Genomic DNA, 19,539 nt, shown 5'->3' on the forward strand with positions numbered 1-19,539 from the left:
TCTTTCGATAGTCTGAAGGCAGTTAGACGAAGCGCGGGGAGGCTTTGATGAAATCTCTTTACGTGAGGCTGACGCAGCAGATCCATCCGCAACGGTAGACTTCTTGGAATGTCTACTAGCCATAAAAGTACCTCTGTGAACCACTCTCTCGCGGGCCAGAGGGGAGCAACCAACGTCAACCTGGTCCCTTCGTGAGAGGCGAACTTCTGAAGCACCTTGTTTAGGATCTTGAAGGGTAGAAAGGCATAGATGTCTAGGTGAGACCAGTCTAGAAGGAACGCGTCTAAGTGGGCCGCCTCTGGATCTGGAACGGGAGAGAAATAAGTCGGGAGCCTCTTTGTCAAAGAGGTCGCAAAGAGATCGATGGTGGGTCGACCCCAAGTCATCCATAGTCTTTCGCACACATCCTTGTGAAGCATCCACTCCGTAGGAATCACCTGTCCTCTTCGGCTGAGACAGTCCGCTAAGACATTCAACTCCCCTTGGACGAATCTCGTCAAAAGAGAGATGTTTCGATCTTTTGACCAAATGAGAAGGTCCCTTGCGATGACGAAAAGGGAGTGGGAGTGAGTGCCCCCTTGCTTCGAGATGTATGCCAAGGCCGTGGTATTGTCTGCATTCACCTCCACTACCTTGTTTCGAACCAGACTCTCGAAACTCCTTAATGCTAGATGGACTGCTAAAAGCTCTTTGCAGTTTATGTGAAGACTCCTCTGGTCTGTGGACCAAAGACCCGAGCACTCCAGATTGTCCAGTGTCGCTCACCAACCCAAATCCGATGCGTCTGAAAACAACACATGGTTTGGGTTCTTGATTGCAAGAGAAAGACCTTCCCGAAGTCTTATGTTGCTGTCCCACCAAGCTAGACAAGTCTTGACTGAATCGGAGATTGGAATCGAGATCGTCTCTAAACCCTTCTCCTTGTTCCAATGGTGGTTTAGGTGAAACTGGAGAGGGCGCAGGTTGAGTCTCCCTAGAGACATAAACTGCTCCAGTGACGAAAGAGTCCCTAGGAGACTCATCCAAACTCTCACAGAGCAACTGATTTTCTCTTGCAAGAGATGGACTTTGAGCAAAGCCTGCTCCATCCTGGTGGAAGACGGAAAAGCCCGAAAAACTCGACTCTGTATCTCCATCCCCAAATAAAGAATGGTCTGGGATGGAGTCAGTTGCGACTTCTCCATGTTCACCAGGAGACCTAACTCTTTGGCCAGGTCCAAAGTCCATTTGAGGTCCTCCAAACAGCGATGAAGGGACGACGCCCTGAGTAACCAGTCGTCCAAATAAAGGGAGGCTCTGATCCCCGACAAATGTAGGAACTTCGCTACATTCCGCATGAGCCTTGTAAAAACAAGAGGAGCAGGGCTGAGGCCGAAGCACAGTGCTCGGAATTGATACACCACCATCCTGTACACAAACCTCAGATAATGTTGAGAGTTTGGATGTATCGGAATGTGGAAGTACGCATCCTGTAGGTCGAGAGAGACCATCCAGTCGCCCTCTCTGACCGCTGCTAAAATGGATTTGGTGGTCTCCATCGTGAATTTTGTTTTTACAATAAACACGTTGAGAGCACTTACATCCAGCACTGGCCTCCAACCTCCTGTGTTCTTCGGAACCAGGAAGAGACGGTTGTAAAAACCTGGGGATTGAAGGTCCGAGACTTTCACCACCGCCCCCTTCTCCAACAACAGAGAAACTTGAAGATGCAACGCCTGTCTCTTTGTCTCCTCTCGATACCTGGGAGAGAGGTCTATTGGAACTTTCACTAGCGGAGGTCTTCGTACAAAAGGAATTTTGTAACCCTCCTTCAGCAACAAAACAGACTCCCGGTCTGCACCCCTCTTCTCCCAGGCCTGCCAGAAGTTGGTCAATCTGGCCCCTACCGCTGTCTGAGGACGTGGGCAGTCAGACTCTGCCACGTGAGGATTTGGATCCTCTCTTCTTACCTCGTTTTCTATCGGAACGAGAGCTTCCCCTACTGGGGGCTCTGCCACGAAAAGGCGGGATAAATCTCGCCGCTGGCGTGTCAAACTTGGGTCTGCTGACATGAGAAGAATTTTATGTTCCTTTTTTATATAAATAAACCAAAACAAAGTTATTTATCATAATTTAAATATAAATGAAGATCCCTTCGCTCAATATTTTGCTTCTCTAGGCGAGACGGTAGTCCCTTCAGCATCTCTCTCCTTCACTAACTCCGTTAATATTGCCGGTATTACCCACTTCTGAACTCCTATTAGAGAAAATTTTCTTCTTCCATATGTTAGCAAGATGTTGAACTTATCTTTTCCTCTTTAGCATGATGAAATTCTTGCCGAAACCGAGAAAAAGACGTAAAAGTGAGTCAAAGTCAGTGGTCAAACTCAAACGTGTACTCTCTATGAGGTTTCAGCTAGGACTGAAGGCCAAATGGTGTAATTACCGTGTAATACTTTGTCTTGTGACTCATGGAATCTATACAGATGCCATTGCTTGCAATTTGTTTTATAATAAAATGTAATGATTATCAAAATTTACGATAACAGAAGAAATACTGCATTTTCTTGAAGGGAACAATGTTTTCGGTTTATCGAGTTATTTTTATTAATTACCCTGGAACTACAAAAGTAAGAGGAATTTTGACAAAATATTTTGTATACGCATTCTCCATTGCCATACAAAGCTCAGCAACTTTTTTCAGGATTTTGTGTTTGTCTTCCTATACCCCCTTATATTGGCATACCGGCCAGGCCCCTTAAATGGTCATCGCTTTTATCTGAGAAGCCGAACGGGAAGAGGAAGGTGAGAGAGTGCGAAAAGTAGGAGAGAGGTTGGAATTTCTTGGCCTTAAGGATGAACTAGAAAGCAAAGAATCCCTTTTAAACTTCTTCTTCCTATGTTTACTGTGCTGCTTCCACTAGGAGAATGACCACTCCCAACACCCGGCGCAGGGAGAAACCATGCAGGAGTGTCATCTGCACGAACGACAAAGTTGGTGAGGATCCATCTCCATCGTTGATATAAAGGTACCACAAGAGTGGCCCCCAAGTTAACAATCCTAAAAAGCAGTTATACCTGAAAAAAGAAAGAAAACTTCAAAGTTGATACTGGCAGTTAATAGGGAAAAACAGAAGAAAGAGAAACCTGTCTGTATTTAACCGTAGCCAAGACAAAAGTGAAGAGTAGTCACTGGGACAGTGTGTGATCTGGGTGATTGGTCTAACCCCAACTATCTAGCTGAGAATTCTTGAAACCTTGCATTAGGTAGTAGGTTGGCCAGGGCACCAGCCAAACGTTGAGATACTACCACTAGAGGGTTATGGGTTCTTTTGACTGGCCAGACAGTACTACATCGGATCCTTCTCTCTGGTTACAGTTCATTTTCCCTTTGCCTACACATATACAGAATAGTCTGGCCTATTCTTTACATATTCTCCTCTGTCCTCATACACCTGACAACACTGAGATTATCAAACAATTCTTCTTCTCTCAAGGGGTTAAATAATGCACTGTAATTGTTCAGTGGCTACTTTTCTCTTTAGCTATGGTAAGCAGCTCTTCAAGGAGAGGGACACTCCAAAATCAATCCATTACTCTCTAGTCTTAGGTAGTGCCATAACCTCTGTACTATGGTCTTCCACTGTCTTGGATTAGAGTTCACTTACTTGAGGGTACACTCGGGCACACTATTCTATCTTATTCCTCTTCCTCTTGTTTTGCTGAAGTTTTTATAGTTTATTTAGGAAATATTTATTTTAATGTTACTGTTCTTGAAATATTTTATTTTTTCCTTGTTTCGTTTCCTCGCTGGGCTATTTTCCCTGTTGGAGCCCCTAGGCTTATAGCATCCTGCTTTTCCAACTAGGCTTGTAACGTAGCAATAATAATAATAATAACAATAATAATAATAATAATAATAATAATAATAATAATAATAATAATAATAATGGCAGTTTCTATGGCTAAATCAGCTCAACACTGAAACATATATCATGTTAAGAATGAAGGTTTGTATTTATGAAAGAACAAATATCTATTGAACCTAAAAAACGGATTTTGAGCGAAGCGAAAAATCTATTTTTGGGTAAGATGGCCATGTCGTCCTGATGGAAGTTCCTTAAAGGCAGCTTCCTAGGGTATATTACAACTACGGCGATATTCCCAGAGAATTTACCTTAAGGTACCCAGAATTCTAACTCCTGGAGCGAGTATCCCTAAAAAAGACCTTAGGGATATCGTAAATATCAGTGGACGTATTCTTGACACGCCTCATAGCAATCTATACCCCGAATAGAGTTAACACTTCGTAGGGGTCAAATGGCAAGAAAACGAAAACGATAAGAAAGGGGGGAGCCGTTCGTAAGGCATCTCTCCTCCCCGTTTCGAAAGCGTGCCCTGCGCCGCTCGCGGCGCCATCTGTATTCCTTGTAGCGATACACGAGGTGCTACAGATACTGTATGTAGGGAGGGGTCCTACAACCCTTTTCACTTTTTTTTTTTTTTTTTTTTTTTTTGAAAAGGAACAGGGCGGGTCCATCAGGACGACATGGCCATCTTACCCAAAAATAGATTTTTCGCTTCGCTCAAAATCCGTTTTTTGGGCTCAAGCCATGTCGTCCTGATGGAAGTATACCAGAGCATTACTGTATCTGTGGATTCTCAATACGTGCCGTACTCCTCAGGAATGTTTCTTAGTCAACTCGACTGAAAGACCTAAGATGTTACCGTTATACATCTTTTCACTAATCATAAGCCATGAAAGCGCTTCCTGCCCCCTACAGGGAGGAGTCTTACTAGACTCTAGAAACGAACGAAGAGTACATATACCTATGTATGAATCACTCGCCAGCCAGTACAATATAGTGGTCTCACTCTATATGAAGTAAAGCATAGTCCTTACGGAACTACAGCATCCAAGGGAAAAAAATCCCGACCAGCACCCTGGTCGAAGTAGAAATAGACAAAAAGGTTATATCTGCGTAGGATTAAACTTGCTGCCGCCACCGTCCTCAGAGAGGGGTGGAGCCCTTTATGCTAAGGAAAGTATAAACCAGTGCAACAAGGCTTGCATTAAGGAATAGGCTATTATAGATATCCCCGATTAATATACATAGGCTGAATGCTCAATAATTAACATGAAATCAATATAGGTGAAGGAGACGCAAGGTTCCCGAGAACAAGTTTATTGAGTAACAATAAATAGACATGGTTACCATAAATATATACATATGATAGGTGGATGACCAACAATTTACACAAGTACCGTAGTGCATGGATGAATGGTTATCTGAAAGAAAACAATCAGGTCACTTGTCGCATACCAAGGTATCAAAGTTAACGTCCATGTTACTACTTGCTGACATTAGCGTTAGCAACGCTCGGCACACCTGTCTGTACTTGTGCTACCATCACCATAACGCTGGAACAGTCACTGTGGGCTCCCAGAGCCTTCACTACTAGTTAAATCAACGCATATAACTATCCACTCACCCAAGAATCAAAGTCCCAAATAATTCCACTGTTCCTCGCAGAGTTAAACAGCAGGGTTAACGACGCAACCAACTGCTACCACAGACCTCTTTAGCTGCTCCACTTGTTTAGCATAGTGGCGAAAGAATATCCTGGAAGACTTCCAGCCAGTGTATGAACGAAGGTGTTCAAAATCCATAAAGTTAAAGAAGTTTAAGGATGAAGCAACTTTCCTCGGATCATGACCTGCGGGTGAACTGTCAGGATCCGCTCTGCGAATAAAATATGTAATTTTCGCCCTAAGCTGATTTAAAGATAAATTCGAGCCCGATGTTTCTCCTCTGAATAGTTGGCCCCCATGGAAGTCTGAAGTTCTACGAAGATAGACCTTTAGGCATTCTACGGGACATAGAGATGCATCTTCTTTCAGAGGGCAGATTCTCCAGGGACCCCACCTGTTGGTGGGCAACTCGTTCTTAGCGAGAAACGTAGGGTCCGGAAACAGGTTCAGTTCTCCCCCATCCAGGAACTGAACCCGGCCCTCCTCTCTCGAGAGGGCCACAATCTCACTAACTCTGGCCCCAGAAGCAAGGGCAAAAAGGAAGATCACTTTTTGAGTCAGGTCCTTCAATGCACACTCCTCATTATCCAGTAATGAGGCAAAATGAAGGACTTTGTCTAAAGACCACGAAATAGGCTTTGGAGGAGCTGAAGGTCTAAGCCTAGCACAGGCCTTCGGGATCTTATTAAACATCTCGTTAGCGAGGTCTACCTGGAAGGCATATAGAATGGGTCTTGTCAGAGCTGACTTACATGTAGAAATCGTGTTAGCCGCCAGCCCCTGTCCGTGGAGGTGGATGAAGAAGGATAGGCAGAACTCCGTAGAGATCTCTTGCGGGTTCTTGTCTTTGACAAAGGCTACCCATTTCTTCCATGCTGATTCGTACTGCCTCCTAGTAGACTTACACTTATATTCTTCCAGGAAGTCGATGCTATCTTTCGAGATTCCGAACCGTTTCTTCACCGCTAGGGAGAGAAAATCATGAGCTGCAGGGTCCGGGTTTTCTGTAATGAAGCGTAGACAGTCGACTTCTGGACTTGCTGGGACAGAACTGGGTCCGGGAGTGGTAGAAACTTCAGTCGTAGTTCCAGAGCTAGAGGGAACCATACACTATTCGGCCACTTGTGGGCCACTATTGCTGCTACTCCCTTGAAGGATCTCAGTTTGTTGAGGACCCTCAACATCAGATTGTGAGGGGGAAACAGGTAGATCCTGGACCATCTGTTCCAATCGAGGGACATCGCATCTACTGCTTCCGCCAAGGGGTCCACGTATGGGGACACATATTTCGGCAGCTTCTTCTTGTCCTTCGTCGCGAAGAGGTCTATCTGCAGTTCTGGGACTTGTCTCAAGATGAAGGAGAATGATCCTGCGTCTAGGGACCATTCCGACTCTATCGGTGTAACCCTGGATAGAGCGTCCGCGGTCACATTCCGGACTCCTTGAAGGTGAACTGCTGACAGGTGCCACTTCTTCTTCTCCGCCAGTTGAAATATGGCTAACATTACCTGGTTGAGAGGTGGAGATCTCGATCCCCGCCGATTCAGACATTTCACTACCACCTCGCTGTCCAGTACCAACCTTACATGGATCGAGTGACGTGGGGATACTTTCTTCAGGGTAAGAAGCACTGCCATAGCTTCTAGAAAGTTTATGTGAAAAGTCCCAAATAGCTTGGACCAGGTCCCTTGCACTTTTTTCCGATGGGAGTGACCCCCCCACCCTACCTTTGAGGCGTCTGTGTGGATTGTCACTGACGGGGGGGATGGTTGAAGATGTAGTGACCTCTTTAGACGACTGGCTTGAGACCACGGTCTGAGAAGAGAACGTAGCCGAAGTGGGACCGGTCTCTTCAAGTCCCTTCGCTCTTTCGATGCAAAGGTTCTTCATACTCCCGCTGCATCTTTTAGCTGTGCTCTTAGCACTGGGTCTGTTACTGATGCAAACTGAAGAGAGCCCAAAACCATCTCTTGTTCGCGTCTTGATATCCTCTCGGAACCTAGAAGTCTCCTGACAGACTCTGCTATTTCCTTCCTTTTCGACATCGGAATGGAAAAACGGTGTGACACTAGATCCCAGTGAATTCCCAACCACTGGAACCTCTGAGCTGGAGAAAGATGAGACTTCTTTCTGTTGATCATGAAACCTAGATATTCCAGGAACTGAATCACTTGTAGGGAAGCTTGCAAGCATTCCGCTCTGGATGCTGCCCACACCAACCAATCGTCCAGGTAGGCTACTACCTGGAACCCTTTTAGGCGTAACTGTTTGAGCGCTGCGCTCGCAAGCTTCGTAAAGATCCTTGGGGCTATGTTTAGCCCGAAGGGCATCGCTCTGAAAGCATAAAGTTTTTGTTGTAGCTTGAATCCTAGGTAGGGGGAGAGACGGCGACTTATTGGAACGTGCCAATATGCGTCTGACAAATCGATGGAGACGGTATATGCCCTCTTGGGCAGTAAGGCCCTTATGTGTTGTAACGTTAACATCTTGAACTTGTGGTTCACTATGAACTTGTTGAGTGGTGACAAGTCCAGAATGACTCTGAGTTTCCCCGAGTCTTTCTTGGGAACACAAAACAGCCTCCCTTGAAACTTGATGGACTTTACCCTCCAGATCACCTTTTTCTCCAACAGATCTTGGATGTACTCCTCCAAAACGGGGGTGGAGTGTTGGAAAAATTGAGGGCACTGGGGCGGAGTACTGTACCAACTCCAACCCAGTCCATTTTTGAGCAGGCTGTGGGCCCAGGGATCGAAGGTCCAGCGATCCCGGAAATACTGAAGTCTCCCACCTACCAGCGACACTTCACTTTGACTGCCCTGCAGTCTTGCCTCCCTGGCCGCGACCACCTCTGAATCCTCGTCCCCTAGAGGGGCGTCTCGCCGAACCTCTGGCTGCACCTCTGGGCTTTGCTCGAAACGTGGTCGATTGCCCTTCGAACACTGGATTGAATGCCGGGGATGCTGATGACACGGCTTGGGGTACCCATTGGAAGGTGGTCGGGGTCTGGGCTACCAGTTGTGGTACCGGAGGCAAAGCTGGCTGCTGCTGCTGCTGTCTTTGTGGTCTGAAAGGCTTGGCTGGACGGGAGGAAAACCTCGATTTCTTCGCCTTTCCTTTCGGCTGAGGGCCCTCATCAGGAGAAGACTTCCTCTTAAGGGACAGGCCCCACTTAAGGAGAAGATTACGGTTCTCAGTGGCTGCCTTGTCCACCACCTCTTTGACCACATCGTTGGGAAAGAGATCTTTACCCCAGATGCTGGATGAAATGAGCCTCTTGGGTTCATGCCTCACTGTGGCCGAGGCGAAAACAAACTCTCTACAGGCCCTCCTCGCTTTGACAAAGCAATAGAGGTCCTTAGTCACCGTGGCCAGATGGATCTTGGCCATTACCATGAACATCTCAGGCATCTTGGGGTCGCTAGCCATTGTCTCCATGTTGGTCTGGAGAGACATCGAGGCTGCCAGGCGCTCCTTTGTGTCCAATTCCCTCCGTAGGAGGAATTCCGACAACTTGGGAAGGTTTTCGCCGAACTGCTGACCTGCAATGTCGGCGTCCAACTTCCCAACCGAGAAAGTGAGGTGCACCTCCTTCCAATCCTTATTATCCAGCGGCAAGGCCAACGACAGTGGTTTGCATTCCTCCAGAGATGGACATGGTTTGCCAGCTTCAACCGCCTTCAAGACGGCCGCGAACCCCTTCTGCATAAAGGGGAAGGCCCTAGCCGGGGAGGATACAAAGGAGGGGTGCTTCTTACTCAAAGCAGCAACTTTAGAGTTTGAGAACCCCCTCTCCTTCAATGCAGCTGTTAGGGTAGCTTGAGCCTTGGAGTGATCCAGGATGATCACATCTTTCGGTTCCGTCTCCTCCTTCGAGGCCGGCTCCTTCTTCAGACGGACATAACAGTCCGGGTAGGCCCCTCTACTGGGCCAGAATTCCACCTCCTCAAGGGGAACTGAGCCCAGTTTCTCCGACATGACGATCTTCCCGATCGTCATCGGCATGTGCTCGGCATATCTCCACGGGTTGGCATCCGAGCACAGAGGAAGGTCCTTCACGTTGAGCTTCTTTGGAGGTCCACGTGATGCTGTGATCTTCTGCATCTGGAGCTCCAAAGTAGCGGCCTTCTGATTATTCTCCCTCTGCATCTGTTGGATCATACCAACGATGGAAGAGAGAGCCTGTCCCAGCTCTGCTGGAAGAGCGGACGAGGTAGAGGGGATAGGTTCAGGGATCTGAACCGGAACGTCTGAAGGTACGGGAACCTCTTCCTCCACGGCAATAGGATCTCGATCCTCCTCCTCACCCTCTGCGAGGAGATCCTGTTCCGCACGATCGGACAAGTCAGACATCTTGTCATCCAACTGGATGTCCTGCATGGCATCAGCAACATCCTCCTCCACTGGGATCTGGACGAGAGGGATCTCCGGCCGAGGCTGGGGAACAACAGCGTCAGTGGAAGCTTTGGGAAAAAGGTATGCCCTCATCTTCTCATTAGGAAGATAAGGTCCAGTGGTGTTCTTCTGAAAACCCCTTACCCATAAGCGGAGCTTCTCCCTCGCTGCATCCCTTGACTCCGCCGACCTAGGGGATTCAAAAGCCTCTGATAGCAGGTTAGTACATACTGCACATACCTGCGGATCCCAGTAGCGATGGTCATCATTGGAGGCTGCGCAAGCCGCGTGCCTCCTACACGAAACATGTCCGCAAAAGTTCTTGCTGCGGACATTGCAGAAGACACTATCACACTTTGGATGCTCCTCCTGTAAAAGAAGAAAATTTCCATGAATATCAAGTGAATTTCAATTCACATGTAAATATGAGTATTCACCAAGAATAAGGGAAAGACACCTACTTGTGAAACCCACACAATCACCTGTGGAAACCCACCAGCCAAAGTCACGTAGTTAGTCTTTACTAGAATAACCAGAGATCATATTTCCCAAGGAAATTAGGTGTAGTTCACACCTAAGGTAAAATTTTTACCATTCTGGCCAGGGATGAAAAGAATTCTCTTTTTATCCTTGAAAGGCGACACCAAGTGATTGCACAAAGTAACACAAGTAAGTTAGAAAAGACAGTGTTGTAACCTACTATATCATGGACTCCCTTGGTTGAATACACCACTCAAGAAAGAACTGATACAGTACCTGAGGGTGGTGTGCCGGCCGGCTATTGCCGGTCAGTACCCCCCCCCCCCCTCGTTTTTTCAAAAGGTAGATCTCAAGTACACAACTTCAGATCACCCCTATTGGGGAGAACTCCAGATCCCATGCCTGAACCGGCCGGCAGTAGTTGCCGGTCCGCAGCCACCCGGTTAGCACTGCGTTGCCGGCCATCACTCTTAGTGGCCGGCTAACCGGGCAGTGTAGCAGGCCGGCCGGCAGCAGTAAGCAAACCCTGCCGGCTTGCCTCCACACCAGGTAGCGCTCGGCTGCCGGCCGCCACTCATAGTGGCCGGCAGATGAGCATGAGACCGGCCGGCAAAGATATATAACCACCGCCGACCGACAGCAAGAGAACTGGAGAACACCCCCCCCACCGGCGGCCGGCCTGTAGGCCGGCAGACGGCAAGGACAACACATAAGAAGACAACAGAATGAGTGCCGGGCTAAGAGGCTATGAGCCTCTGTGCCCGGCACCCGAAAGAGTGCCGAGAGGAAGGGGAGACACTAAGTCAGGTTTCCTAACCGCTGCTTACTGAATCTACAGACGGCAGCGGTGGAGGGACCAAGAAAGGACCGGGCAGCACTCAAAGAAAGGGTCTCTGCCGGTCGGCACACTCTGCCGGCCGACAGGGGACCACGTCAGTTCCCCATCCTAACCTAGGCTAGGTACGGATGCGGACGACTGACACAAAGGAACAGAAAAAATAGAAGGGAAGGACAGAGGGTCCTATCCAACCTTGCCTTGGTTAAGGGTCATTCCCAGCTAAGAGAGCTCATCTCAGCCAGAGAAAACCCGAGGGGGAGGCCGGCACTACTGGCTGCCTCCCTAAAACCAAGGCAAGGAAGGAATTGCTATTCCAGAAAAGGGAACATATCCCGAATCCAGAACGGCAAAGAGGACAAGTCTGAGGGGTCACCGAGCGAAGGGATCACTACTGGAACCCAACAAGGTGATCCAAGGGGGATAAACCCCTTATGCCCGTGTCAGTCAGCAAGGGAGACTCTGCCCCATGCTAGACCAACCCGGACTCAGACTAATACACTGCTGTACTGTCCCCCTTTGAACCAATTCAGTTGGAACAGGAAGGTACAGTACTACTCCAGCATAGATATATTTGAAAATTAATTCAAACAAACCACAAGAGTTAAGCCTAAGGCTTAAACAGAGGGAAAGGGTTTGCCCCTTCCCCGAAGAGAAGGGAGCAAACGGGGAAACAGATAATATTATAATGACCTAAGACAACCTAGCCTAGGCACTGAGAGAATCGATTACCTAATTCACCGAAACTCACACCAATACTATCTTGGAAGGTACTCGAAACGGGCTTATATGTATAACGTTGCCTAACGCTTAAAGCAATAAAAAATCACACTTGGAAGACTAATTATCATGCAGGAAGTACATGGGCCAACAGCTAGCCTACGAAGACTAGTGTTGGTCAGCCTAGGCAAAACTTTCGCCAGGCACACTACTATCGCATCATAACAGAATTCCTAAATAAGCTAAGTAGCTAATTATTAAAGCGCAAAGGGGCTGGGAACGTCGCTCTTGCTAACAAATAAATCCTATTCTAGCGAGCGACAGCATCCATGATGCCTACAGCAGGCAACAGCTCTTGTATCAAAGATAACTCTTTTAATTACTTTAATTTTAAACAAGAGCCTACATTTATACATAAAAGAAATAGTACTCAACTTATCCGAGGCCGAAGAAGTTGGAGAAAGCATTATCAACGAGAAAATCCAAGATTTTGGTAGTAATACAGGGAAAAACACCGAGTCGTATAGCTACGCAAAAAGGAATACAGATGGCGCCGCGAGCGGCGCAGGGCACGCTTTCAAAACGGGGAGGAGAGATGCCTTACGAACGGCTCCCCCCTTTCTTATCGTTTTCGTTTTCTTGCCATTTGACCCCTACGAAGTGTTAACTCTATTCGGGGTATAGATTGCTATGAGGCGTGTCAAGAATACGTCCACTGATATTTACGATATCCCTAAGGTCTTTTTTAGGGATACTCGCTCCAGGAGTTAGAATTCTGGGTACCTTAAGGTAAATTCTCTGGGAATATCGCCGTAGTTGTAATATACCCTAGGAAGCTGCCTTTAAGGAACTTCCATCAGGACGACATGGCTTGAGCCCAAAAATACTGTATATAAGAAAACAGAACATCAATAATTTACTCCTAAATTCTCTAGTTAAAGTATAACAAACTAATATGATTACATAGTACTGTAACATTAGATATATACATTATTGGATGGTCAATGTTTCCTGACACAATACTACAATGAACAAAAATATGAGGAAACTGAGATTATGAATACTTTTAAATAAAGATAGTAATAGATTACCATAAACAAACTGCTGAGACCCCAGACAACATCTTTTAACCTTCTTGTTGGAGCCCATCCTAAGCCATCTATGGAATTTTGTCGTAAGAGGGATAAACAAATTTCACCTTCTTCGCTAATATTCGGATGCCAGAGTTTTGTCTCACACTTCACTATTGGGGGCTAAAATTAAAAAATAAATATATAAAGACATATTTTTTAAAACATTCTTTTTATAGTTTTCTAACGTGTTTATCTAAGCAACAAACTACAACATTAATAAAAATTCTAATATTTCTTAATAAACAATACATGTTTTATGACCTTTTTCATCAAAAGGATAGCAAAAGGTTCAACCATTCAAAATTACCATGATATATAAAATTTAGAAGTAATTGGTATTTTTCCTAACTATACAAACCTGAACTTCTTTACATAGGAGAAGATTCAGCATGAGCTGGAAAAACTTTTAGTGGTGTCAACAACCCTCCTGGTAGTTACCGGGGTATGGGGGGGGGGGGGGGATGGCAGGATGGCAGGCCCACCTGCACACTCACTACCAAGACCACTTTTGATTGTATGCAGGATGTTTTTTTTTTTTTTGGGGGGGGGAGAAGTGTAGGTGGACAAGTATATGTAAAGAACTTCAGGTTTGTATAGTTAAGTAAAATACAAATTACTTCCAAATTTGTCATTTGCTCATAAACAAATACTCACCTACTGACTTAAAACTTTTTCCCCAGGAATTCCACATCTAAGCTTAAAGAAGCTTGAGATGGGTATCCTCACACTTTGTGAACCTATTGGTTCGACAATACCAGAAAGGTCAATGGCACATGCAATATTGGTCAAGGAGTGGGGAATCACTCTGTAAATACTGTATACCTAAGCTATGCATAAACAATAGGTTTGTGGTTATACTGTACACACTAAGACCTAAGCAATCCAACTCCCCCCCAGGTAAATTGGACACACACAACAGAATACATAATCATGAGTATATACTGTATTCAGGCAACTTACAAAATTGGGCTTATGTACAGTTGATAGGAGCCAGCTATCAGGCCCTTGGATGCTGTGTACCCCAAAAGAGGGGACGATGAAGAAAAGTCTAGTCATTTCTTTACATTCATCCCATACTAATACCATAACCTCTGCCCTCAACCAACTGGTAAAAGTCTTGTAAGGGAGCTAAGGCAGTTACACCACTTGTTGAGCAGTCACCACAGGGACTAGAGAGAACATATCTAGGGACCTATATGTCACGTCTGGTAGGTAGTGGGGGGTTAAAGGTCATTTGATGCTTGCACATGTCCAATTTTAACACCTGCATCACAGAGAAGTTCCATCTGAATACCATGGACGTGCAGGCACAATGCCCCTGATGACATAAGCTCTGAGTCACCTTCCCTGGTGACTAGGGGGAGGGTTGAGGGCACGGTCAATGATTTGACTAATCCAGATAGAAACTGTGTTCTTTAGACCCAGCTTATGCTGACAAGTAGATGTTTATTGTGTGGGTGAGGTGCTCTGGAATATTGGAGATACAGTAGTGCCTTAGTGTTCTCATAAGACATAGTAAAAGTTGATCAGGAACATTGGTTACCTCTTGTAAACTCGCAATCCAGCAGAGCCTGAACCTAGAGTCCGCTACAGCTGGATTTTAAATCTTAATGATAAACTCAGAGATGAAGCTGAGTGTACCCTGCCCCCATCCCCTTGAATGCCCGATGTCTTAGGAGAGACCATGCAACTTGTTAACCCTCTTTACAGAAGCCAAAGTAAGGAGAAGACTGTTTTAAGAGTTAAGTCATGGTCTGAAACTTGACTCATTAGTTCATAAGGAGCTTTCTCAAGAAACACAAAGAGGGGTCTCACTTTCGACCAAGGGCTAGACAACTCAAAGCTTCATATGAGCATATATGACTCTGCCATAGAGGAAATATCGACTCCTTTCACTCTGACCATCTGACACAAGGCCCCGCAATAGCCTTTCACCGCTGAGACTGAGCAGTTTTTTCCTCTCGGAGATGGAACAAAAACTCAACAATCAGGGGTATACAGTAGTGCCTTTTAAAAATAAAAGATCGCCCACTTCACCTGATAGAATGCAAAGGAGGACCTCCAGAGGTACCCAGACATCTGTTTTGTTATTGGTAGTGAAAACCTAGAAAGCCGTGTAAGGGGGTAGCTCCCTCAGAACCTCTTTTAGCAGCAACAGAAGGTCCGGGTACCACTCTGCACACTGCTAGAGCAGAGCTATTAAAGTCATTGATAGGTTGGAAGACAATCTCACTTTGTTGAAGAGCCTCTGGATCAAGCAAAACAGGGAGAACGTGTAATGTCTAGGTTGCCCCCACAGATGCTGGAATGCATCCTGGAACGGTGCCTGCAGATTTGGAACTGGTAAGCAGTCCATCAGAAGTTTCCCATTCAGACGTCACAAACAGGTATACAGTATGTTTTTATGTTGAACAGGCTGACATAAGTTCTTTTAAGGAAATATCTGTTTTAATGTCATTAACGTTTTTAAAGATATTTTATTTTAATTGTTCATTACTTCTTATATCGTTTATTTATTTCCTCATTTCTTTTCCACACTGGGATATTTTTTGCTGGTGGAGCCCTTGGGCTTATAGTATCTTGCTTTTGTTGTAGCTTAGCTAGTAATAATAATAATGATAATAATATTAGTGGCAAACCCCACAAAGTCAGGACTCTGGTCACTATCCGAGGATTCAAAGATCACTCGGACCCAACTATGTGTGTCCTCCAGCTCTGATTTTCTGCCAAGATTTTCTACTTGCCTGGTATGAACTGGGCTAACAGGAGGATCAGTTTGTCTTCTGTCCATCGCAGAATCTTAACAGGTAGATGGCAGAATTGCCATGAAAAAGTACCTCCTTGTTTGTTTAAGTACGCCACTAGTCGTGTTGTTTCTCATCAATACTACCAAGTGACCTGAAAGGAGGAGCTATTGGAAATGTTGAAGGACTAAAAAGGTTGCCTTCTACTCCAGGAGGTTTATGTGGCATTGCAGATCGGAGTCGAACCACAACCCAGAGGCAATGTGCTGTTGCAAGTGAGGACCCCACCCTTCTTTGACGAGTCTGTAAAGAGAATCAAATCTGTAGTAGGAGAAAAAAGATTGGCCCCTTTGAGAAGGTTGGACTCTTACATCCACCAACCCAAGTCTTTCCTCTACTCTTATCTTACCAGAATGAATGTTTCCAGAGGATACCATAGGGTCTTCAGCTACAACTTTAGTAACCGAATGTGAAGGCGACCATTGGTTAGTGTTCCAAGGATGTCTGGTGTTCCTACTGGCATTCCCACCGGAAGACTTGTTGCGAAATTCGCACGCGAAAGGGTCAAGCCACTTACTTGAACCTTATGATTCTGCTTTGAGATGGAAATATTTAAGAGAATTGCTACATATTCTGCAGCCAACAAATCGTCCAGACATGGAAAGTTACAGATGGTTGCAAACTATTGGAACCTAGATACGCCCTGACACTATACTGTACAATAAGTTCCCATGAGACATCTGAATAATTGAAGATATTAAGGCTTTCAAGAGGAAACTGAAGACTTTCTTATTCTGCGAGTGTTTCGATAGTGATGATCTAACAGTAACTGAGCAATACGTACAGTATTGTGAAATGTTAAATGCTCCTGAATGAACATCAAAAAACGGCCGTGGAGGTCCTGTGGAGAGTAGGGTTCCCCTGCCGTACAAGACCAGATAAGCAGCCCTTAGAGTAAAAGTACAGTATCTTCCCCAATAAGGTCCTGTAGTAAAAGAAAATATATCGTAATTAACAAAAGGAACCTATTTTAGAACCAAACTTCAGAAACCAACCTGTTTGAGCTAAAGTTTCAAAGACGCATAGTTTCTATTCTCTATTACATGTTGACAAAAACAGAAAATATACTTAGCGAATTTGACTTTCCAAATTGGTGGCTCCTTGGAATTTATGATGTATGGTTCCTTCTTGTAATTTAAACTTTAGAAAGAGCACTGTCTTTCTGGCAAAGGTTTGAATACTACTGACTCTGAGGGAAAAATACTCCCCCCATTTTATTTTTACCGCCCTACCGCACACTACAGAACTAGTTTTTTGGAAGAGCTAAACGGTAACAATCAATTATTTACGACCGTAAAACTCTACTAGTAATTCAATTTGCGGCATCTCAAATATTTATACTAATTATTCATACAGTACTATTATTTATAATATTCAATCTATTACTTATTTATTTATTATTTATTTAATTAAAAAAGAACGAAATATACTTTACAACACTTAATTAATTTGATTAGTATTTCGCCTCTTATTATTTACTAAACAAGTTCGACACACATTTCCATGCTAACCCTGAAATTTCTTTTATTTTACAACAGTAGAGAGTAGGGTTTCCTTGCCGTACAGGACCAGATAAGCAGCCCTTAAAGTAAAAGTAAAGTATCTTCCCCAGTAGGGAGGTCCTGTAAAGAGTAGTGTTCCCCTACTGTACAGGATCAGATAAGCAGCCCTTAAAGTAAAAGCAAAGTATCTTCCCCAATAGGGTGTTTATTTGCATCCCTAGATATACCAGGTCTCGTTTGAGCTGCAGGAATGATTTTCCGAAGTTTAACCCAACCCCCAAATCGTGGTAAGACTTGAGAAACTGTGTAGGAGAAAGGTCTCCACCAAGTCTGCCAGAATCAGCCAGTTGTCTAAATAAGAGAGAGGACGAATGTCATTGATGTGGGCCCAGGCAAAAACTAAATTAAACACTCTTGTGAACACTTGCAATACTATCGACAGGCCAAGGCACAGCACTGGAAACATAATACAGCAATAACTCAGGATACAAAATTAATTTGTTAGAGTGGCTTTTGTATCATGATTTTTTTGTATGAGTCGCGTTTCACATATAAATCGTCTAATTCATTCCAAGCCCTACAAAAACACCACATTAAATTTTATAATAAAGCTATAACCCCAATAAAATAGAGAAAAATACATTTGAATCATTCAAATACCTAATGTAACTGTTAATACCTGTAAATGAAGAGTGAACTCTCGTTTATCGCGGTAGATAGGTTCCAGACCCGACCGCGATAGGTGAAAATCCGCGAAGTAGTGACACCATATTTACCTATTTATTTAACATGTATATTCAGACTTTTCAAACCTTCCCTTGTACGTAGTACTGTTAACAAACTACCCCTTAATGTACAGAACACTTAATGCATGTACTACAGTACCCTAAACTAAAACAGGCACAAATATTAAAGGCGATTTTATATCATGCGTTTCCTAAACACGCCAAAAAGCACGATAAAAAATGGCAACCAATGTTTTGTTTACATTTCTCTGATCATAATGAAGAAACAAACGCATTTACACATCTGTGTATAGGTTAGTTTTTGCATCGATTATATTGATTATTCAGTACAGTATGTTGATTTTGTTATTACAAATGTTTTACTTAATTTTTCTTAGGACTTCCAAATGAAATGTTTTTCTTTATGACGCCGCCTGAAACGACGGCGTCATAAAGTACGCTCAGTAAACAAACGAAGGAATTTAACGCGCATGATGAAAGTGATAAATAATGATATTACAGTAAAAGCTTTTATAAAATATGTTATTACAAATATTATTTACCGTATCTATATAAAATCATACATACGTAGCAAAGCAGGAAAACAATTTACGAGAGCAGAGAGAGAGAGAGAGAGAGAGAGAGAGAGAGAGAGAGAGAGAGAGAGAGAGAGAGAGAGAGAGAGTGAGAGAGAGAGAGAGAGAGAGTTGTTTTACGTACGTAAATGTAAATTTTAAACAAAAAAAATAGTCCCATTTCATATAAAATAGGTTATTACAAATATGATATTTTCATAATAAAATAAATTTTTGAATATACTTACCCGCTGGTTATATAAAAGAGCTGAAGTCCCTGACGCCAGGGCAGAAAATTCAAATCTCGCGCTATCGAAGATACGCCAGGTGTACCAACCGCACCCTAGCGGTAGAACAGGTGGAACTATACACCAACTCCAGTTCTTCCATGCCTCATAGCCATACCATAGGTAGTCTCTAGAGGGGAGGAGGGAGGGTGTTAAATTTATATAACCAGCGGGTAAGTATATTCAAAAATTTATTTTATTATGAAAATATCATTTTTAAATATAAAACTTACCCGCTGGTTATATAAAAGAGCTGATTGACACCCCTTGGTGGCAGGTCAGAGACAGCTACATACAGAAAATTCACTTAAGGGTTACATACAATAAACTTAAGCAGTTCTCACCTGATAAGGAAGCTGACAGCAATGATACTCTGCCTCATTTCGTCCGCTATCCTTAAGAGATCCAGTAATCCACTCGGGCTGAAAATCTCTAGGAGCTGTCAAACGGTACAAACACCTATAACATGACAGGACCTCAACCAATACCCTTGTTCCGGGTGCACTCAAGGAACAAAATGACCACCTAGCCAAATCAAAGATTGCGGAAGACTGACGCCCAATCTCCACAA

The 19,539-nt window shown here is 44.4% G+C and overlaps 1 protein-coding gene across 2 annotated transcripts in view; it reads right to left on the minus strand.

The window, feature by feature from the left end:
• Positions 1-19,539, minus strand: part of LOC137619482 (NEDD8-conjugating enzyme UBE2F-like) — a 164,746-nt gene that overhangs the window by 9,298 nt on the left and 135,909 nt on the right. For both annotated transcript variants that reach the window (XM_068349543.1, XM_068349544.1), the window contains exon 4: positions 13,034-13,195. In XM_068349543.1, coding sequence (XP_068205644.1) covers positions 13,034-13,195 — 162 coding nt within the window. The remainder of the gene's footprint in view (positions 1-13,033; positions 13,196-19,539) is intronic.

Source organism: Palaemon carinicauda, chromosome 26 (assembly GCF_036898095.1).
Source record: "Palaemon carinicauda isolate YSFRI2023 chromosome 26, ASM3689809v2, whole genome shotgun sequence".
NCBI lineage: Eukaryota > Metazoa > Arthropoda > Malacostraca > Decapoda > Palaemonidae > Palaemon > Palaemon carinicauda.